The sequence below is a fragment of the Notolepis coatsorum genome, assembly GCF_963971535.1.
Source record: "Notolepis coatsorum genome assembly, chromosome: 9".
NCBI classification, from domain to species: Eukaryota; Metazoa; Chordata; class Actinopteri; order Aulopiformes; family Paralepididae; genus Notolepis; species Notolepis coatsorum.
Window position 1 is genome coordinate 118,707,660 of NC_140173.1, and position 14,501 is coordinate 118,722,160.

Here is a 14,501-nt window from a genome sequence, read left to right on the forward strand (position 1 = left end):
TGTAAAATGTGGCTCTGTGCGGCAGACGAGGCGGAGGACGGGGGATTATCATCCCCTCACTCCAGTCCCTCCAACAAGCCTGCCGGTCGTGTGTAAGCCATGCTGTCCAGGAAAGCAATCAAACTGAATGGATTATGGTTGGCTACCCTCTTGTCTATACTCCAGTCATGTACTCACTGGGGGGGGGGGTTGTATACCAGTCAGTCAGTTCTCTCAAAATTGATGGCTTCTGGAATTGGTCTGACCCTGACCTGCTCCCCGTCAGCAGATAGCCGTGTACAACAGAATGACCTTGACAGATTGTAAGCCCATGTTTACTCAATATCATCAGAGCGCCTGCTTGCTATTTTCATGTATTTGGGTGTCCGCCAGCGTGTCTGTGCATGTGCTATTTGGACCAATGCACGCACGCACACGTGAATTTACGTCTCTCCACCTGTGTGTGTGTGTGTGTGTGTGTGTGTGTGTGTGGTCTCTCCAGCATGTTGCACAGCCGGGTGTTGAGTGAGCAATCTCAGCTGAAGGAGGAGATCGAGGCACTGAGGAGGGACAACAGCCAACTGGTCCGAGAACACAACCACCTCCAGCAGAACTGCGAGGAGCTCCAGAGACTGCACAGCCAGGACCAGCAAGAGGTGGCCGAGCTGCGCCTGCAGCAACAACAGGTACACAACACGTCTGAGCGGCACGAGTGCTGGTTCGTCTCCCGTTTGCTGACACGGCACGGATATTGTAACGAGCACAATTCGAAATACTTAATTTTTCAGAGATGAAAAAAAAGAAATTATAATAATAATAATGAAATACAATTATAAAAAAAATTATTTGTTTCTTTTTGTAACTGGCATTACTATTTGTCAGCCTACATCATCTCTTCATATTCCCCCCACTTTCCCCCACAGGCCTTTAATTTAACAGAAGGTCACAAGTGCCACTCACGCTAGCGATGTAGCGCTGTGTTACAAGCTGTTGTGTGTGTACGTGACGACAGGATGCTGTGACCTGCGTCGGGCTGTTCTGCTGTGCTGTCTCACACGCCTCCCGTGGGGAGGACCACTGCAGCAGTGGAAACAGCCACGGCCAGCCAAGCACAGGGAGATGCATACCGTGCACTTCTGAAAAGGGCAGGCACAGAGAGGGCAAGGGTTTTATAGCTTGTGTAAAGGGCACATCGACACAAACGGTGTCTCTCTCGCTCTCTCTCTCTCTCGCTCTCTCTCTCTCTCTCTCTCTTCTCTCTCTGAGACTGTGATGTAGACGGGTCAATACCGCCCTCGGGGTCAGCCCCAGCTCTCCCGGGAAACGCACCACCACCTCAGCAAGACTTCCAGTAATCGCGCACAGTATCCACCCCGACGTGAAGCATCGGGGAACAATGCAGCCTTAATTAGATATTTAGACATTATATTGAGATGATCCCATGCCGCAATACCCCCCCCCCCCCCCGTCGATGTCGTCCGCTCTCATCAAAGCCCTATTCATCAACACCATCCTGAACTCTACCACCTTACAAATATTATCCTATAAAAACGTTGTACAGGCCAGCGCCTTGGCGTTAACATCCGCCTCTCTCTCTCTCTCTCTCTCTTGCTCTCTCTCTCTCTCTCTCTCTCTCTCGCGCGCGCTCTCGCTCTCTCTCTCTCGCTCTCTCTCTCACTCTGACTCTCGCTCTCTCTCTCGCTCTCTCTCTCTTGCTCTTGCTCTCTCTCTCTCTCGCGCGCGCTCTCGCTCTCTCGCTCTCGCTCGCTCTCTCTCTCTCTCTTGCTCTTGCTCTCTCTCTCTCACTCTCTCGCCACAGTTACCCATCCATGCCATCTGCTGCTCAGCTGCTGCAAAATACATGCAGACCAAATTCTATCCCCTTTTGGTTATTTTTCGTTCTACATGTTGTTTTGAAGGTGTATTCCAGTGTTGGTAAATGTTTGTAGATGACTGAATATTATTTAGGCAAAAAAAGTGCAGTGCAAATGTGTGTGGTGGAAAATAATTGTATTGAAAAGTATTGTACTTTTCATAAAAAATTGTGAACTTTGTACTTTTACTCCACTACAGTAAAAGTAGAGTAAAAAATAAAAAATAAAAAGCATACAAGACATGGCATACATTGATGAAGATTAAATACTTAAAACATTTTAAACCAGCTATCCTAAAGACATAATCAGAGCAGCATAACTGGACCACTTGAACATAACCTTTAGACGTAAGACGGATTGAATGCTCCCAAGCACTGAAATACAAGAAACTCATACATAATATAATACTTTTACATTAAGCACTTAAGCACCTTGAGACTACATTGTATTTTAAAGTGTGCTCTATAAATATTTTTTTTAAATTTATTATCATTATTAATTTATAACATGTACTTTTGACTCCTGATACTTAAGTACATTCAGTATCAAACACTTCTCTATTATTTACCCGGGGTGTCTCTCTCCGCCAGGTGATGCGTGAGAAGGGCTCGTCGGAGGTGCTGAGCACGCTGTACGACGCGGCCGTGGACAAGCTGGAGGGCGTGAAGAAGGACTACGACGCCCTCAGCAAGCGGCACAGTGAGCAGGGGGCCGACCGCAACACGGACCTGGGCCGCCTGGAGCTGGCCGACGAGGAGAACCGCAGGCTCCAGAAGCAGGTGGAGGCGCTGCTCAAACAGAGGGACTCGGCGGCGCACTACCAGCAGCAGTACTCCACGTCTGTGCGGAGGTGACGGAGATCCACATCATGACCGTCGTCTGACATTGTTGTTTCAAAATCACCACCACATCTGTTCACGATCATGTCAAATTGACAAAGTGATATCAAATATCATCCCCTTCAGTTAGTCATATGTACATCACTTTTTTTTATCTTAGGTGCTGGGGTTGATATGAAGATCCATGTAATAAACAGGGTGTAGAGGAGGCAGTACTGCTTTATTCACACTTTATTGACGAACGCTAATGCCACGGATATGCTTGAGGCCACGGGCTGCCGTTTGATAAGACCCTCATCTTATGTAGCGCATACGTGCTGTAGTTGGGGAAATGACAGGAGAAGAGCAGAGCCTATGATGAAAATAATCATTCTTATACTTTCACACACGCACACACGCACAGTCACACACACACACACACACACACACACACACACACACACACACACACACGCACGTACCTAAAACACTAAACTACAACACATAGAACCCTACCTCTCTCCTTCTCCCTCACCTCTTTCTTTCTTTCTTTCTTTCTCTCTCTCTCTCTCTCTCTCTCTCTCTCTCTCTCTCTCTCTCTCTCTCTCTCTCTCTCTCTCTCTCTCTCTCTCTCTCTCTCTCTCTCTCTCTATCTCTCTCTCTCTATCTCTCTTTCCCTTCCCCTCCCCCTACCCCTACCCCTCTCCCTCTCCCTCTCCTCTCTCTCTCTCTCTCTCTCTCCTCTCTCTCTCTCTCTCTCTCTCTCTCTCTCTCTCTCACTCACTCACTCACTCACTCACTCACTCACTCACTCACTCACTCACTCACTCACTCACTCACTCACTCACTCACTCACTCACTCTCTCTCTCTCTCCTCTCTCTCTCTCTCTCTCTCTCTCTCTCTCTCTCTCTCTCTCTCTCTCTCTCTCTCTCTCTCTCTCTCTCTCTCTCTCTCTCTCTCTCTCTCTCTCTCTCTCTCTCTCTCTCTCTCTCTCTCTCTCTCTCTCTTCTCCCCCCAGGTTTGACTCGGTACAGCAGGAGCTCAACAAGTCGTCGTCTCAGAACAAGGAGCTGCAGAGGGAGATGGAGAGGCTACAGGCGGAGGTGACGCGCTGCAAGAACTTCCAGCTGAAAGCGGCCAAGGACTGCGAGAAGTACAAGGAGGAGCGGGACTCCGTGTTCAACGAGTACCGTCTGATCATGAGCGAGCGGGACCAGGTGATCAAGGAGCTGGACAAGCTGCAGACGGAGCTGGAGGCCGCGGAGGCCCGCCTCAAGAACACCTCGTCGGAGAGAGTGGTGGCCAGCGAGGAGCTGGAGGCCCTGAGACAGGTGGGGCATTCATTTAACATGTGCTCTGTTAGGGCTGTGGGTGATGGACGAAATATGGTCAAATATATGGTCAAAATATTATATCATGAAAAAAGGTTTTTATCCTTTCTTGTACCGGATCGCCTCTCTGGTAAACAAGAATACCCTGAAGACTCTGTGTAACTGAGGGGTACAATTCCCTGACTGTATTGAAGAGTATGGTATATTAAACCACTACTAGTTATGTACTTTAATTACTGGCCATACAGTACATGAATATATATGGTGAACACCCACACAAGAATACGGCAATGACACATAAAGTACTATTTAGAGGGTATTTATTATTATCAAGCAACGTTAGGTTACAGATTGAGAATTATACTCGCGCTTGTATGGCGAAGAACACACGTAAAGTAAGTCAAGAGCGTAAGTCAATGAGAATAGTATGAATACTAAGATGGGTCTAAACTGACGCCACCTGTGGCATAGCAATTACATAGGGCACACTAGTACCAGCTGGAGACACTGGGGGGTTCCCTCCGGGTGTAAGGCCGGCCGGGGTAGAGGAATGTTCGGGTACAAAGTCTGGGTCAACGAGGAATAAATAGGCTCCAGCTACGGGAGTCGGTACATGTACTCCCTTGATCGGCAGACAAAGCAGCAGTTGTAATCCAAGATGCTCGAATAGCATTGACGACAGCTAGCCAGCCTCTTCCTAGAGGCGGGCCCGAGTGATGATCCTCACGGGGGGTAAATCCCAAACGATAGTGGAATCCACGGTACTCTCCTCCAGCGGTAACGGTACCAAAGCAATATAATCCAACCAGAAATGGTTCTGCAATCGCCGGTGTAGATTCTCCTGTGCACTATACTTCACATTAAACTAGGTTGAACTTGACGTTACTTCACTAAACTCTGACACTTTTACTATCCTATTCGCACATGTTCTAAGTGCTCTATTTAGACGCAAGGTTGCTCACTTCACTTGCACGTTGACTCGTGGTGAAGGTCTTAAGGTTTGAACTGAATTACTTGATGAACTACTGGTGTGCGCACCTTGCGCTGTATTTATACTTAAGTGACAATCTAGTGCCAACCTGGTCACTTTTGGTCTTGAATCCCTACACTGCCAAAGGCATGTTGTAACATGCCCCAAACTCGCCCACTGCACCTGTCTGAGTACGAGACTGCCCGGAGCCTGGGGGGGGGGTGTCCAATAGGAGAGCACATATTACTCTGGTTTGTACACAGGTAAAGGGATATTCCATGTATATATACAAATAATATACAGGGGATATCAAACGATATACAAATATTATACAAGGGATATCAAGCAATAAATATATATATTCGGTTTAATCTGACCCTTTGTAACACTCTGGCAGGAGCACTCATTCAAGGGTAGCCTACTATGACTATGCTTGCACCTCATGGTACCAAAGCACCTCAAAGGCACTAAAAACAAGATAACTGGTCAGACTACTGCTTGACCTTACTCCTAGAACCCACCTCACCCCTGCCCACTTTGACAACCTAGGATGGCTTAGAGTAGACGACAGAGTACAGCAACTTGCAATGGGCCTGGTCTACAAGATACACTATACGACTAAGGTACCCATGTACATGTCGAGGTACTTCCCAAAGGTCAGTGAATACCACGACCACAACACCAGAGGGAGTTCCACAAATCATGTGCAACCCAGATTTGGCTCAAACAAGGGACTAAACCCGTTTCGCAATTATGCCACATCAATGTGGAACGCCCTACCCACAGCCGTAAAAAAAAAGGTGAATCCCTACCCACCTTCAAAACTGCTCTCAAAGAGCACCTACGGGAGGCTGCAATTCGAAACTGGCCCACGTAAATGTCTGAGTCATAAGTGCAGAGCGTTATGTCCAGCATGTGACTGTTCAGTCGGTCGATGGATCAACGATACTTCTGAATACTTTTGCATCAGCTGAACACGCGCTATAGGAGGTGAAATCCTTTAGTCAGACACTGACTAAACAGAGGCTACAGCTTTACCTCCTATCGGAGCTAGCGGCAGCTATCCATCAGAGTCTGTGGCATCTCCTCTGGGAGCTGGCTGGCTGCGTGGATATAGGCTCTGGCAGGTAGTCGGTTATATCGGTTCATGATTCAGGCAATGCTTTTTATCAAATAATTCACCTGTCAGTCAATAGAGAGCAGTGACCGTTTTAAATCTGTACAAAAATAGCCATAACACCTTTTTTGAAGAAAGGGTATTCATGTCGGATATTAGATTACTCACTGGTGTTGATCAAACTATTTTTCACATTTGACACACTGCAGAACCCCCCCCAGCCGCATTCTGTCTCACGTCTGTGTATTTGTGTTGCAGGAGTTGAACTCCTCGCTGGTGGACCGCGACAGGGCTATCTGCGAGAGGAACGAGCTGCTGGAGAAGTATTGCCACGAGGTGAAGGACAAGGCGGAGGCCCAGAAGGAGCTGAGCCAGGCCTGCAAGGACATTGAGACGGTCCGTGAGGAGAGGGACGTGGCCCGCAAGGAGAGGACTGAGGCCATCATCCAGAGGGACCAGCTGCTGCGAGAGTACTACCAGGCCAGACAGGTAACGCCCACACAGACGCCTGCCGTCGATCAAAACACTGCCTGCTCCACCGCAGAAGTGACAGCCTTGAGCCAAAGGTTACACACATGATAAAGAGCTTAGCAGGTCCGATAAGCTGTCAGTTGTTGGATTATGTCAGCAGAGTGACTCTAAAGCAGATTTAGGGCCTCAGCCAGATACAGCTGCATCTCACACCTCTGTCACACCACTAGAGGGCCCTATCACAGTGTTCACCCTACTCCATTCACACGCACACACACACACACACACACACACACACACACACACACACACACACACACACACACACACACACACCTACACACACACCTACACACACACCTACACACGCACACCTACACACACACACCTACACACACACACCTACACACACACACCTACACACACACCTATACACACACCTACACACACACACCTACACACACACACACACCTACACACACACCTACACACACACACACCCACACACACATCCAGATAGCATGCTTGGCCTGCTTGATAGATATGACCTACAGTAGATTTTCCAGATCTGTAAGAATGTCTGTTATTAGCCCACGCGCACGCACTGCTGTGAAGGGGGTATTGCACTCAATCCTGTCCATGGTTGTGTGTGTTTGTAGCAGCCATAGCTCCTACAGTTCTGTAACACAGGGGACAGGATGACAGGGGACCAAGGCCATGAATTGTCGAATGTTTTTAAAATCGGTCAACAACAAGTATTTCATTTGTATTCATTTCCACCAATGTCTATTGATATTAGTATTGAGGAAGACATGTTGCACCTTCGGAACAAGAGCGATATTACATGAGTCAACTGCTCTGTCTTGCTTGATGGAGTGCTTAAGTGTGTAACAGCCTGTGTGTGTGTGGTGTATCTTTCTTGGCAGAGAGGGAGAGAGAGAAAGGAGGAAAGCAGCTTTGCAATATGCCTGGTCTTATTCTGTGCTATTGATTTCAGATAAAAGATGCACTGCAAAAATGCAGGCACCCGCGGTGTAAAGATTATAGTAATATAAGAAAATTATATTTCAAATATGCTGTGCAGGAAAATGGTGCATGCAACGTGCATGGAGTCCAGTCTAACAAACCAAGCAACATACAGTGTGTTAGCGAGTGCGGTACCACGGCACTGGTGTTGCAAACACCTGGTTCCTGGTCAAAAGGCCGCCTGTTGTGGTCCACGGTATTAGTCTCTGAGTGAAAGTCAACGTGGCATAGTTTAGCCCACATTTAGGACAGAAAATCTATCTGGCCATGAATAATGCAACTATAATCTCTTTCCCACACTGGAAACCAACGTGTAAATCCCAAAACTGAGACCGTAATGTCCATTGGATCATGTGGGACATGCACTTAGTACAAGGCTGAATTGTGGGTTTGAGAGAAACGTAAGAGAATTGTAGTGACGTTGGTTTTATATTGGTGCTTTTGAGCACTGATAAGTGACATGTTTTATATTATATACAGTATTAGGTGGAATTTATTTAGTGATCCCCAATAACCTATAACAATAACTCATGAGCAATGCGTTTAAGGGCTCATTCATTCTATCTATCATTCTATCGATCGTTTCCCAGCTGATTTGGCTTGACGGGCAACTTAATAGCTCCACTTATGTAGCTCTCTCTCTCTCACTCTCTTTTCTCTCTCTCTCAACACAATACAAATCCATCTACCAGACACCCCCACACACAGCCTACACACAGCGATCATCCATGACTTAACATTGCTCCTCATCATCACAACAATGCTTGCTAGTACATAATGTTAGCCAACTGCACAAATACAGCACGCCTGCATGCTAACTGTAACCATTAGTAGCGCCACTTGTAAAACTGAGTGAGAACATTGCTCTATTCCTCCCAACTGCTCTCTCTCTCTCGCTCAGTGCGTGAGGTTGTCACTAGAATGAGAACGCTCGCGCTGTCGGAGCAAGATTAAATTATTTGTGACATGTTATTTGATAACCTCATAGTGAGAGTTTTGGGTCCCTCGTTGACGCCTGTCCCAAATAATAGGCCAGTTGTATTCAATGATTGAAGCAAATAAAAGCCTTGGCTATTAATTTAATTTAATTTAATAAATACGCTATGGATAAGATAGAAAACCAGAACCCTACCTCCATAGTGTGTGTTGCTACAACCACAAACCAGGGCCCTATTCCCCGTACCTGGTTCAACTAAGTCGATCAAGAGTCCCATTATCCAGATTCAATTAACCCGATGTTTGAATCCGGGATTTTCCTGTTCCTCGAAGGTGGATTCAGTCTCATTCATTTGAACCAGACTTGAGACTCAGGATAATTGCGCGCGCCCGCCTCAGCTGAAAAGACAGCAAGTGTCGATAGCAGAAATCCTGATCTTCTAACGGCATTGATTGATTGATTGATTTAAAACTTTATTAACAGATTGCAGAATGGGCGTGCCTGCTGGCAGTATAGGCTTATGGAATGAATAATCAAATGAGATCTTGCTAGCGAAAATAATTTTCAGCTCTTTCAGAATAACGATAAAAACAAGCCCAAATAGTATATCTAATTGATACGAATTATATCATGAGGATATCTGTATGTGCTTAGGTATTATGTACTATATAAATACATGGTTTCCAAAGAGAGGCTTGGAGGGAGGCTTGCAGTTACACTATTAATCAGGTTTTAATCTGTTTCGGACCTAATCCATACATGCATTGAATTGATTACCATTTGGTTTATACCAGTGACCATCATCAGATAACAGTGCTTGAAAAGATAAATGCATTTTCTCAAATTCATTCATCAAAAACGTCAAAGGCTCATTCAATTTATCAAGTCAGGTCACGTCATCAAATCCATCAAACAGCGCATCTCCTCATATATTTTAATCCCAGTTACAATATCACAATAACGTGTGACACTGTCACAGTGATACAATTAAATACTCCACAGATTCAGATTCCTCATAATTCATATCCACAATCCGCGCATAGACGCTTCAGCTTGAATGAAACGCATCCGGGTGCTACGTTAAGCAAATACACAGCGAAGAATATTAAACTAATCAGAGCCAAACACCCGATAGGTTTCATTCATTAAAAATATCCCAGCGGGATTCACATTTGCAATGATCCGTTTAGTCCGTTATTAAAATAACTGTCGCGACTCGCGAGCGCCGTATCCGTATAAATATGACGTGCATTATATAGGACAAAGTAAATTCATAGGCTGAATATGATTTATTATCAGCGTTACTGCAGATGCAGAATTATTTTACATTTCAAACGAAGCACAAAAACATAATTCAGAATGGCATAATGGGATCTAGACTGTGAGAAATATTTCAGGAAGGGAGCTGGGATTTCTTTGCGGGGGTGTGGCCATAGTTCATCCAGCTAACTGAACTTAACCCTGCCCTCGACCAGGTTCAAACTTTTTGATCTGTTGTCATAGTGATTTAGACAATCGAGCGTCGGGGAATGGAAAGGTCTGGCTTAAGTCAAGCTATGCTGAAAATTATCCGGCTAACTCAGTTAGCCAGGTACGGGGAACGGGGCCCAGAACTCTACCTCCATAGTGTGTGTTGCTACAACCACAAACCAGAACCCTACCTCCATAGTGTGTGTTGCTACAACTACAAACCAGAACCCTACCTCCATAGTGTGTGTTGCTACAACCACAAACCAGAACCCTACCTCCATAGTGTGTGTTGCTACAACTACAAACCAGAACCCTACCTCCATAGTGTGTGTTGCTACAACTACAAACCAGAACCCTACCTCCATAGTGTGTGTTGCTACAACTACAAACCAGAACCCTACCTCCATAGTGTGTGTTGCTACAACTACAAACCAGAACCCTACCTCCATAGTGTGTGTTGCTACAACTACAAACCAGAACTCTACCGCCATAGTGTGTGTTGCTACAACCAAAGATTTTCAGAAAAGAAAGAGCTGCTGGAAAATAAATTATTAAGTCTGCACATCTATACAATGAAACAAGGAACAGGGATTATCAATCTATGCAATGCAACAAGGAACAGGGATTATCAAAATCTATGCAATGCAACAAGGAACAGGGATGATCAAAATCTATGCAATGAAACAAGGAACAGGGATTGTATCAAACATAGTTCTCTAAACTCACCTTTCACTGTATATGATTAATTTATATAAGGAGAAATCCAGAGTTGTCATGGTGTGGAACATATTTCATTCAGCAAGTAAAAAATTATCACCAAACTAATATAGGGCATTGGCTTCAGGTTCTTGGTTATGTTCACCAGAGCTAAATGATCCTCAGTTGAAGGAATGTGCTGAGAGTTCACACCATCAGGCAATCAAGCTCGCAAGGAACATAAATTATTATAAAAGTTACCAAATTAATATGGATAATGCATCACAACATATGAGTGGAGGACAGTACTTAATGGTACAGTGCACAATGGTACAGTACATAATGGTACAGTGCACAATGGTACAGTACATAATGGTACAGTACATAATGGTACAGTACATAATGGTACAGTGCACAGTGGTACAGTACATAATGGTACAGTGCACAGTGGTACAGTGCATTATGTTTTCCTCTGCTCTTTCTTTTGGCAGAACCATATGACTGTGGAGGTGCACTTCAATTAGCATTGTATTCAGTGTTAAAGAGCATCTTTACAGTCGTTCTGCTTTTCTGTCTCATTATGTGCTTAAAGGTCCTGTGTCTTATAAATGGCCTTTTCCAGTGTTTAGCATTGTTTTCCTAGCAATGGGGGTTTATATCAATGGGGTCTGTGTCTCTAATTATCATTTTGACTCATCAGTCTAGTCTCGAGTTCACGAGATCCTCCCTCACTCAACTAAGCCATTCTGACTTGACTGTTTTGCTGACGTGAGTAAGGCACTGGTTGTAGTCACCGCCCACAATCAACAATTCGCTCAACAACAGAGCGAGTGGAATTACTTCCTCAAACGGCGGAGCCCAGCCCAAAACGGCTTGAAATCTTGAAGTGGAAAAATGCTGCTTTAGGGCTTGTGTCCACAGCGGACGTTTTATGAGTTGTCAGCTCCTTTCTGTCATTTCTATGCTACAGACGCGACGGGCGCGCTCCTTTTCCCAGCGCCGCGCCTTGCGTTTTAGCGCTCTCAGCGGCAGCGTTTTTGGGCGGAGCGCTCCCAGCGCATAAAGTTGAAACTAGTTCAACTTTTGGAGAGGAGCGCGCTCATCAAGGTAACTTTTTTCGACCGACCAATCAACATCGAGGAAGTGGGGGAGCCGCGGCAGTCGCGAGACTCAGGAAAACGCTCTGAGCTTTTTTTTTTTGCTTTTCAAAGCGGTCCGTCTTGAAAAAAACGTCCGCTATGGACACAAGCCCTTAGAGTACTCCATTAGAAATACAAAACAATGATTAAAAAAATAAATAAACTTTACGGATGTCTTCCATAGACTCACAGGAATTGTGTAAAGTTGCCCAAATAGTGAAAGGAATACAAGACATGTCCCCTTTAAAAAATGGCTTAAGCTTTCACAGAAATGAATGGTGAGGCCACCCCTAGACGGCAATAGTTGCCACTTTCCCATCTCTATCATGAAGTCAAATGAGTCAAAACGTCAGGGGTTTCCTCGTAGGACAAACATTGGTGAGGTTTGGGATAAATCGGACAAAGTGTTCACTAGTAACACATCACTTCGTGTTTACCATGCAGTCATCCTTCATTTGATTGGATCTGGCGGTCATATGTTTTGGCCTATTAATGATCTAAATAACACATTTAAAGATGTTGGTCCCTAGATGCTACACAGCAAGTTGTGAGAATCGGGTGAACAGTGTTTGAGTAGGGAAAAAGGTATCTAAATGTAAATTGATGGAAAATCCAAGACTTCATAGTTCCTCGTGTCAAATAGGCCTGTCACAATAACTATTTTTGTTGGATGATATATTGTCCTATAAATAATATTGTCATTTTAAGATAATTTTATGCCACTGATATAATGATATTATAATGTGAGCATCTCACATTATTTGAGCAACCACAGTTGGCATTTCAGGGCTCTAGGGTTAATTAAAACAAAGATGCAGTCAGGGCGGCTAAGTGGCGCAGTGGGCAAGGCGCTCGCCACTAGTGCAGGAGATGCTGGGTTCGAGCCCAGCTCTCGGCATTGCTACCAGCTTGGCTGGTCGTTCATACTAACACAATTGGCAGTGTTAGGGGTGGGAAAGCTGGTGGGTGGGTCCTGGTCGTTGTAAACAGCGACTCCTACAGTTCGGTTGGGGCGCCTGCTCAGCGAGGAAAGGATCTAAGGGGGGTAGTGTGATCCTTCCACACGTTACACCCTCTCAGTGAGAGTCCGCGCTGCCAGGTGAAAAGAAGCGGTTGATTGGCTACACATGTGTCGGAGGAAGCATGTGATAGCCTCCACTCTCCCAGACCGACCGTAGGGGGTAGGTGCGCAGCGACCAGGAAGGGGATTGGGAATTGGCATAACGACTAACATTGGGATGGGAGAAAAACGGAGGAAAAAGGAGGGGGAAAAAGATAAATAAAATTAAAAATTAAAAAAAAATACATATTGACAACAATCACATTGGGAGGGCACACAGGCAAACACACAGGAAAACAGGGCATGAGTCAGTGAACGGGAAAGGCTAGTAGGTAGAAGTGGGTTTTTAGCCTAGATTTGAAGGCATCTATCGAGGGGGCAAGCCTAATGATGGAGGTGGGGATGCTGTTCCATAGTTCAGGGGCTGCGACAGCAAAGGCACGGCCCCCCCTGAGCTTGAGGTTAGACCTCCGGACTGTCGGGAGCCTCTGATCGGCTGACCTGAGGGACCTGGTGTTGGAATAGGGGGATAGGAGGTCTGAGATGTAGGAGGGGGGGTGACCATTAAGGGCTTTAAAAACAAATAGGAGAACCTTAAAATCTATCCTGTAGCGTACTGGAAGCCAATGAAGGGAGGCAAGGACAGGGGTGATGTGGTCTCTCTTGCGCGTTCCGGTCAACAGTCTGGCAGCGGCGTTTTGTACCAGTTGTAAGCGGGACAGGGAAGACTGGTTAATGCCTAATATAGAGGGAGTTGCAGTAGTCTAATCTAGATGAAATGAAGGCGTGGATGACTCTGAAGGTCTGCAGGGGAGAGAAGGGCTTTGAGTTTGGCAATGGTGCGTAGTTGGAAAAAACATGCCTTTACCACTGAGTTCACTTGTCTGTCGAATTTAAATTGTGGATCAAAAATGACACCTAGGTTCTTGACATAAGGCTTGACCAGGGAGGACAGGATGCCAAGGCTGTTGGTAAGGGTGGTGACAGCGTCTGGGGGACCGAAGAGGATTATTTCGCATTTGATTTGATTTGATTTGATTTGAAATCTTTATTTTGAACATGCAATGAATACAAACAAACAATAACAAAAGCAAAACACAACTCAATCTACATGTTCGAAAAGGAGTAGGAAGAAGTATACACTTATTTAATCCTACCCCTTTTCCACTACTCAAATGAGTGTACTATTTTAAAACATTAAAAAAATATATATGGTATATATATATATAATGCAAAAAAAAAACTATATATGTAAAACATATCCAAGTGGGGGTCTGGGGGGGGTGAGCGAGCAAGAGCATATGTATGTAGGGTATTAGATAGCAAGTATTAGGTATATATCTCGTATACTACATTTATAATTATTCAAATGGTGATTTCATTGGATGTTTACTGTTAATGCTTGTGTGTCTAATTTGATGTTATGTTTAAAAAATAATACAAAATACAAAAAAGAAATATGTAAAACATGAAAGAAATAAAATAAAATGTAAACACCCGTGAATATCAAGTCCCTTCCTCATCCCTGTACCTTGTGAACATAATTTCCTTATACATCAGTTTGAATTGTCTCATGTTTGGACATTGCTTTAGCACCACATTTAGACTGTTC

General features: G+C 45.0%; 1 protein-coding gene across 1 annotated transcript in view; it reads left to right on the plus strand.

Moving 5' to 3' along the window:
• dlg5a (discs, large homolog 5a) overlaps positions 1-14,501 on the plus strand; it is a 148,764-nt gene that overhangs the window by 48,112 nt on the left and 86,151 nt on the right. Inside the window, exons 5-8 of the mRNA XM_084321008.1 lie at positions 482-665; positions 2,444-2,703; positions 3,691-4,003; positions 6,349-6,579. Of these exons, the coding sequence (XP_084177134.1) occupies positions 482-665; positions 2,444-2,703; positions 3,691-4,003; positions 6,349-6,579 (988 nt within the window). The remainder of the gene's footprint in view (positions 1-481; positions 666-2,443; positions 2,704-3,690; positions 4,004-6,348; positions 6,580-14,501) is intronic.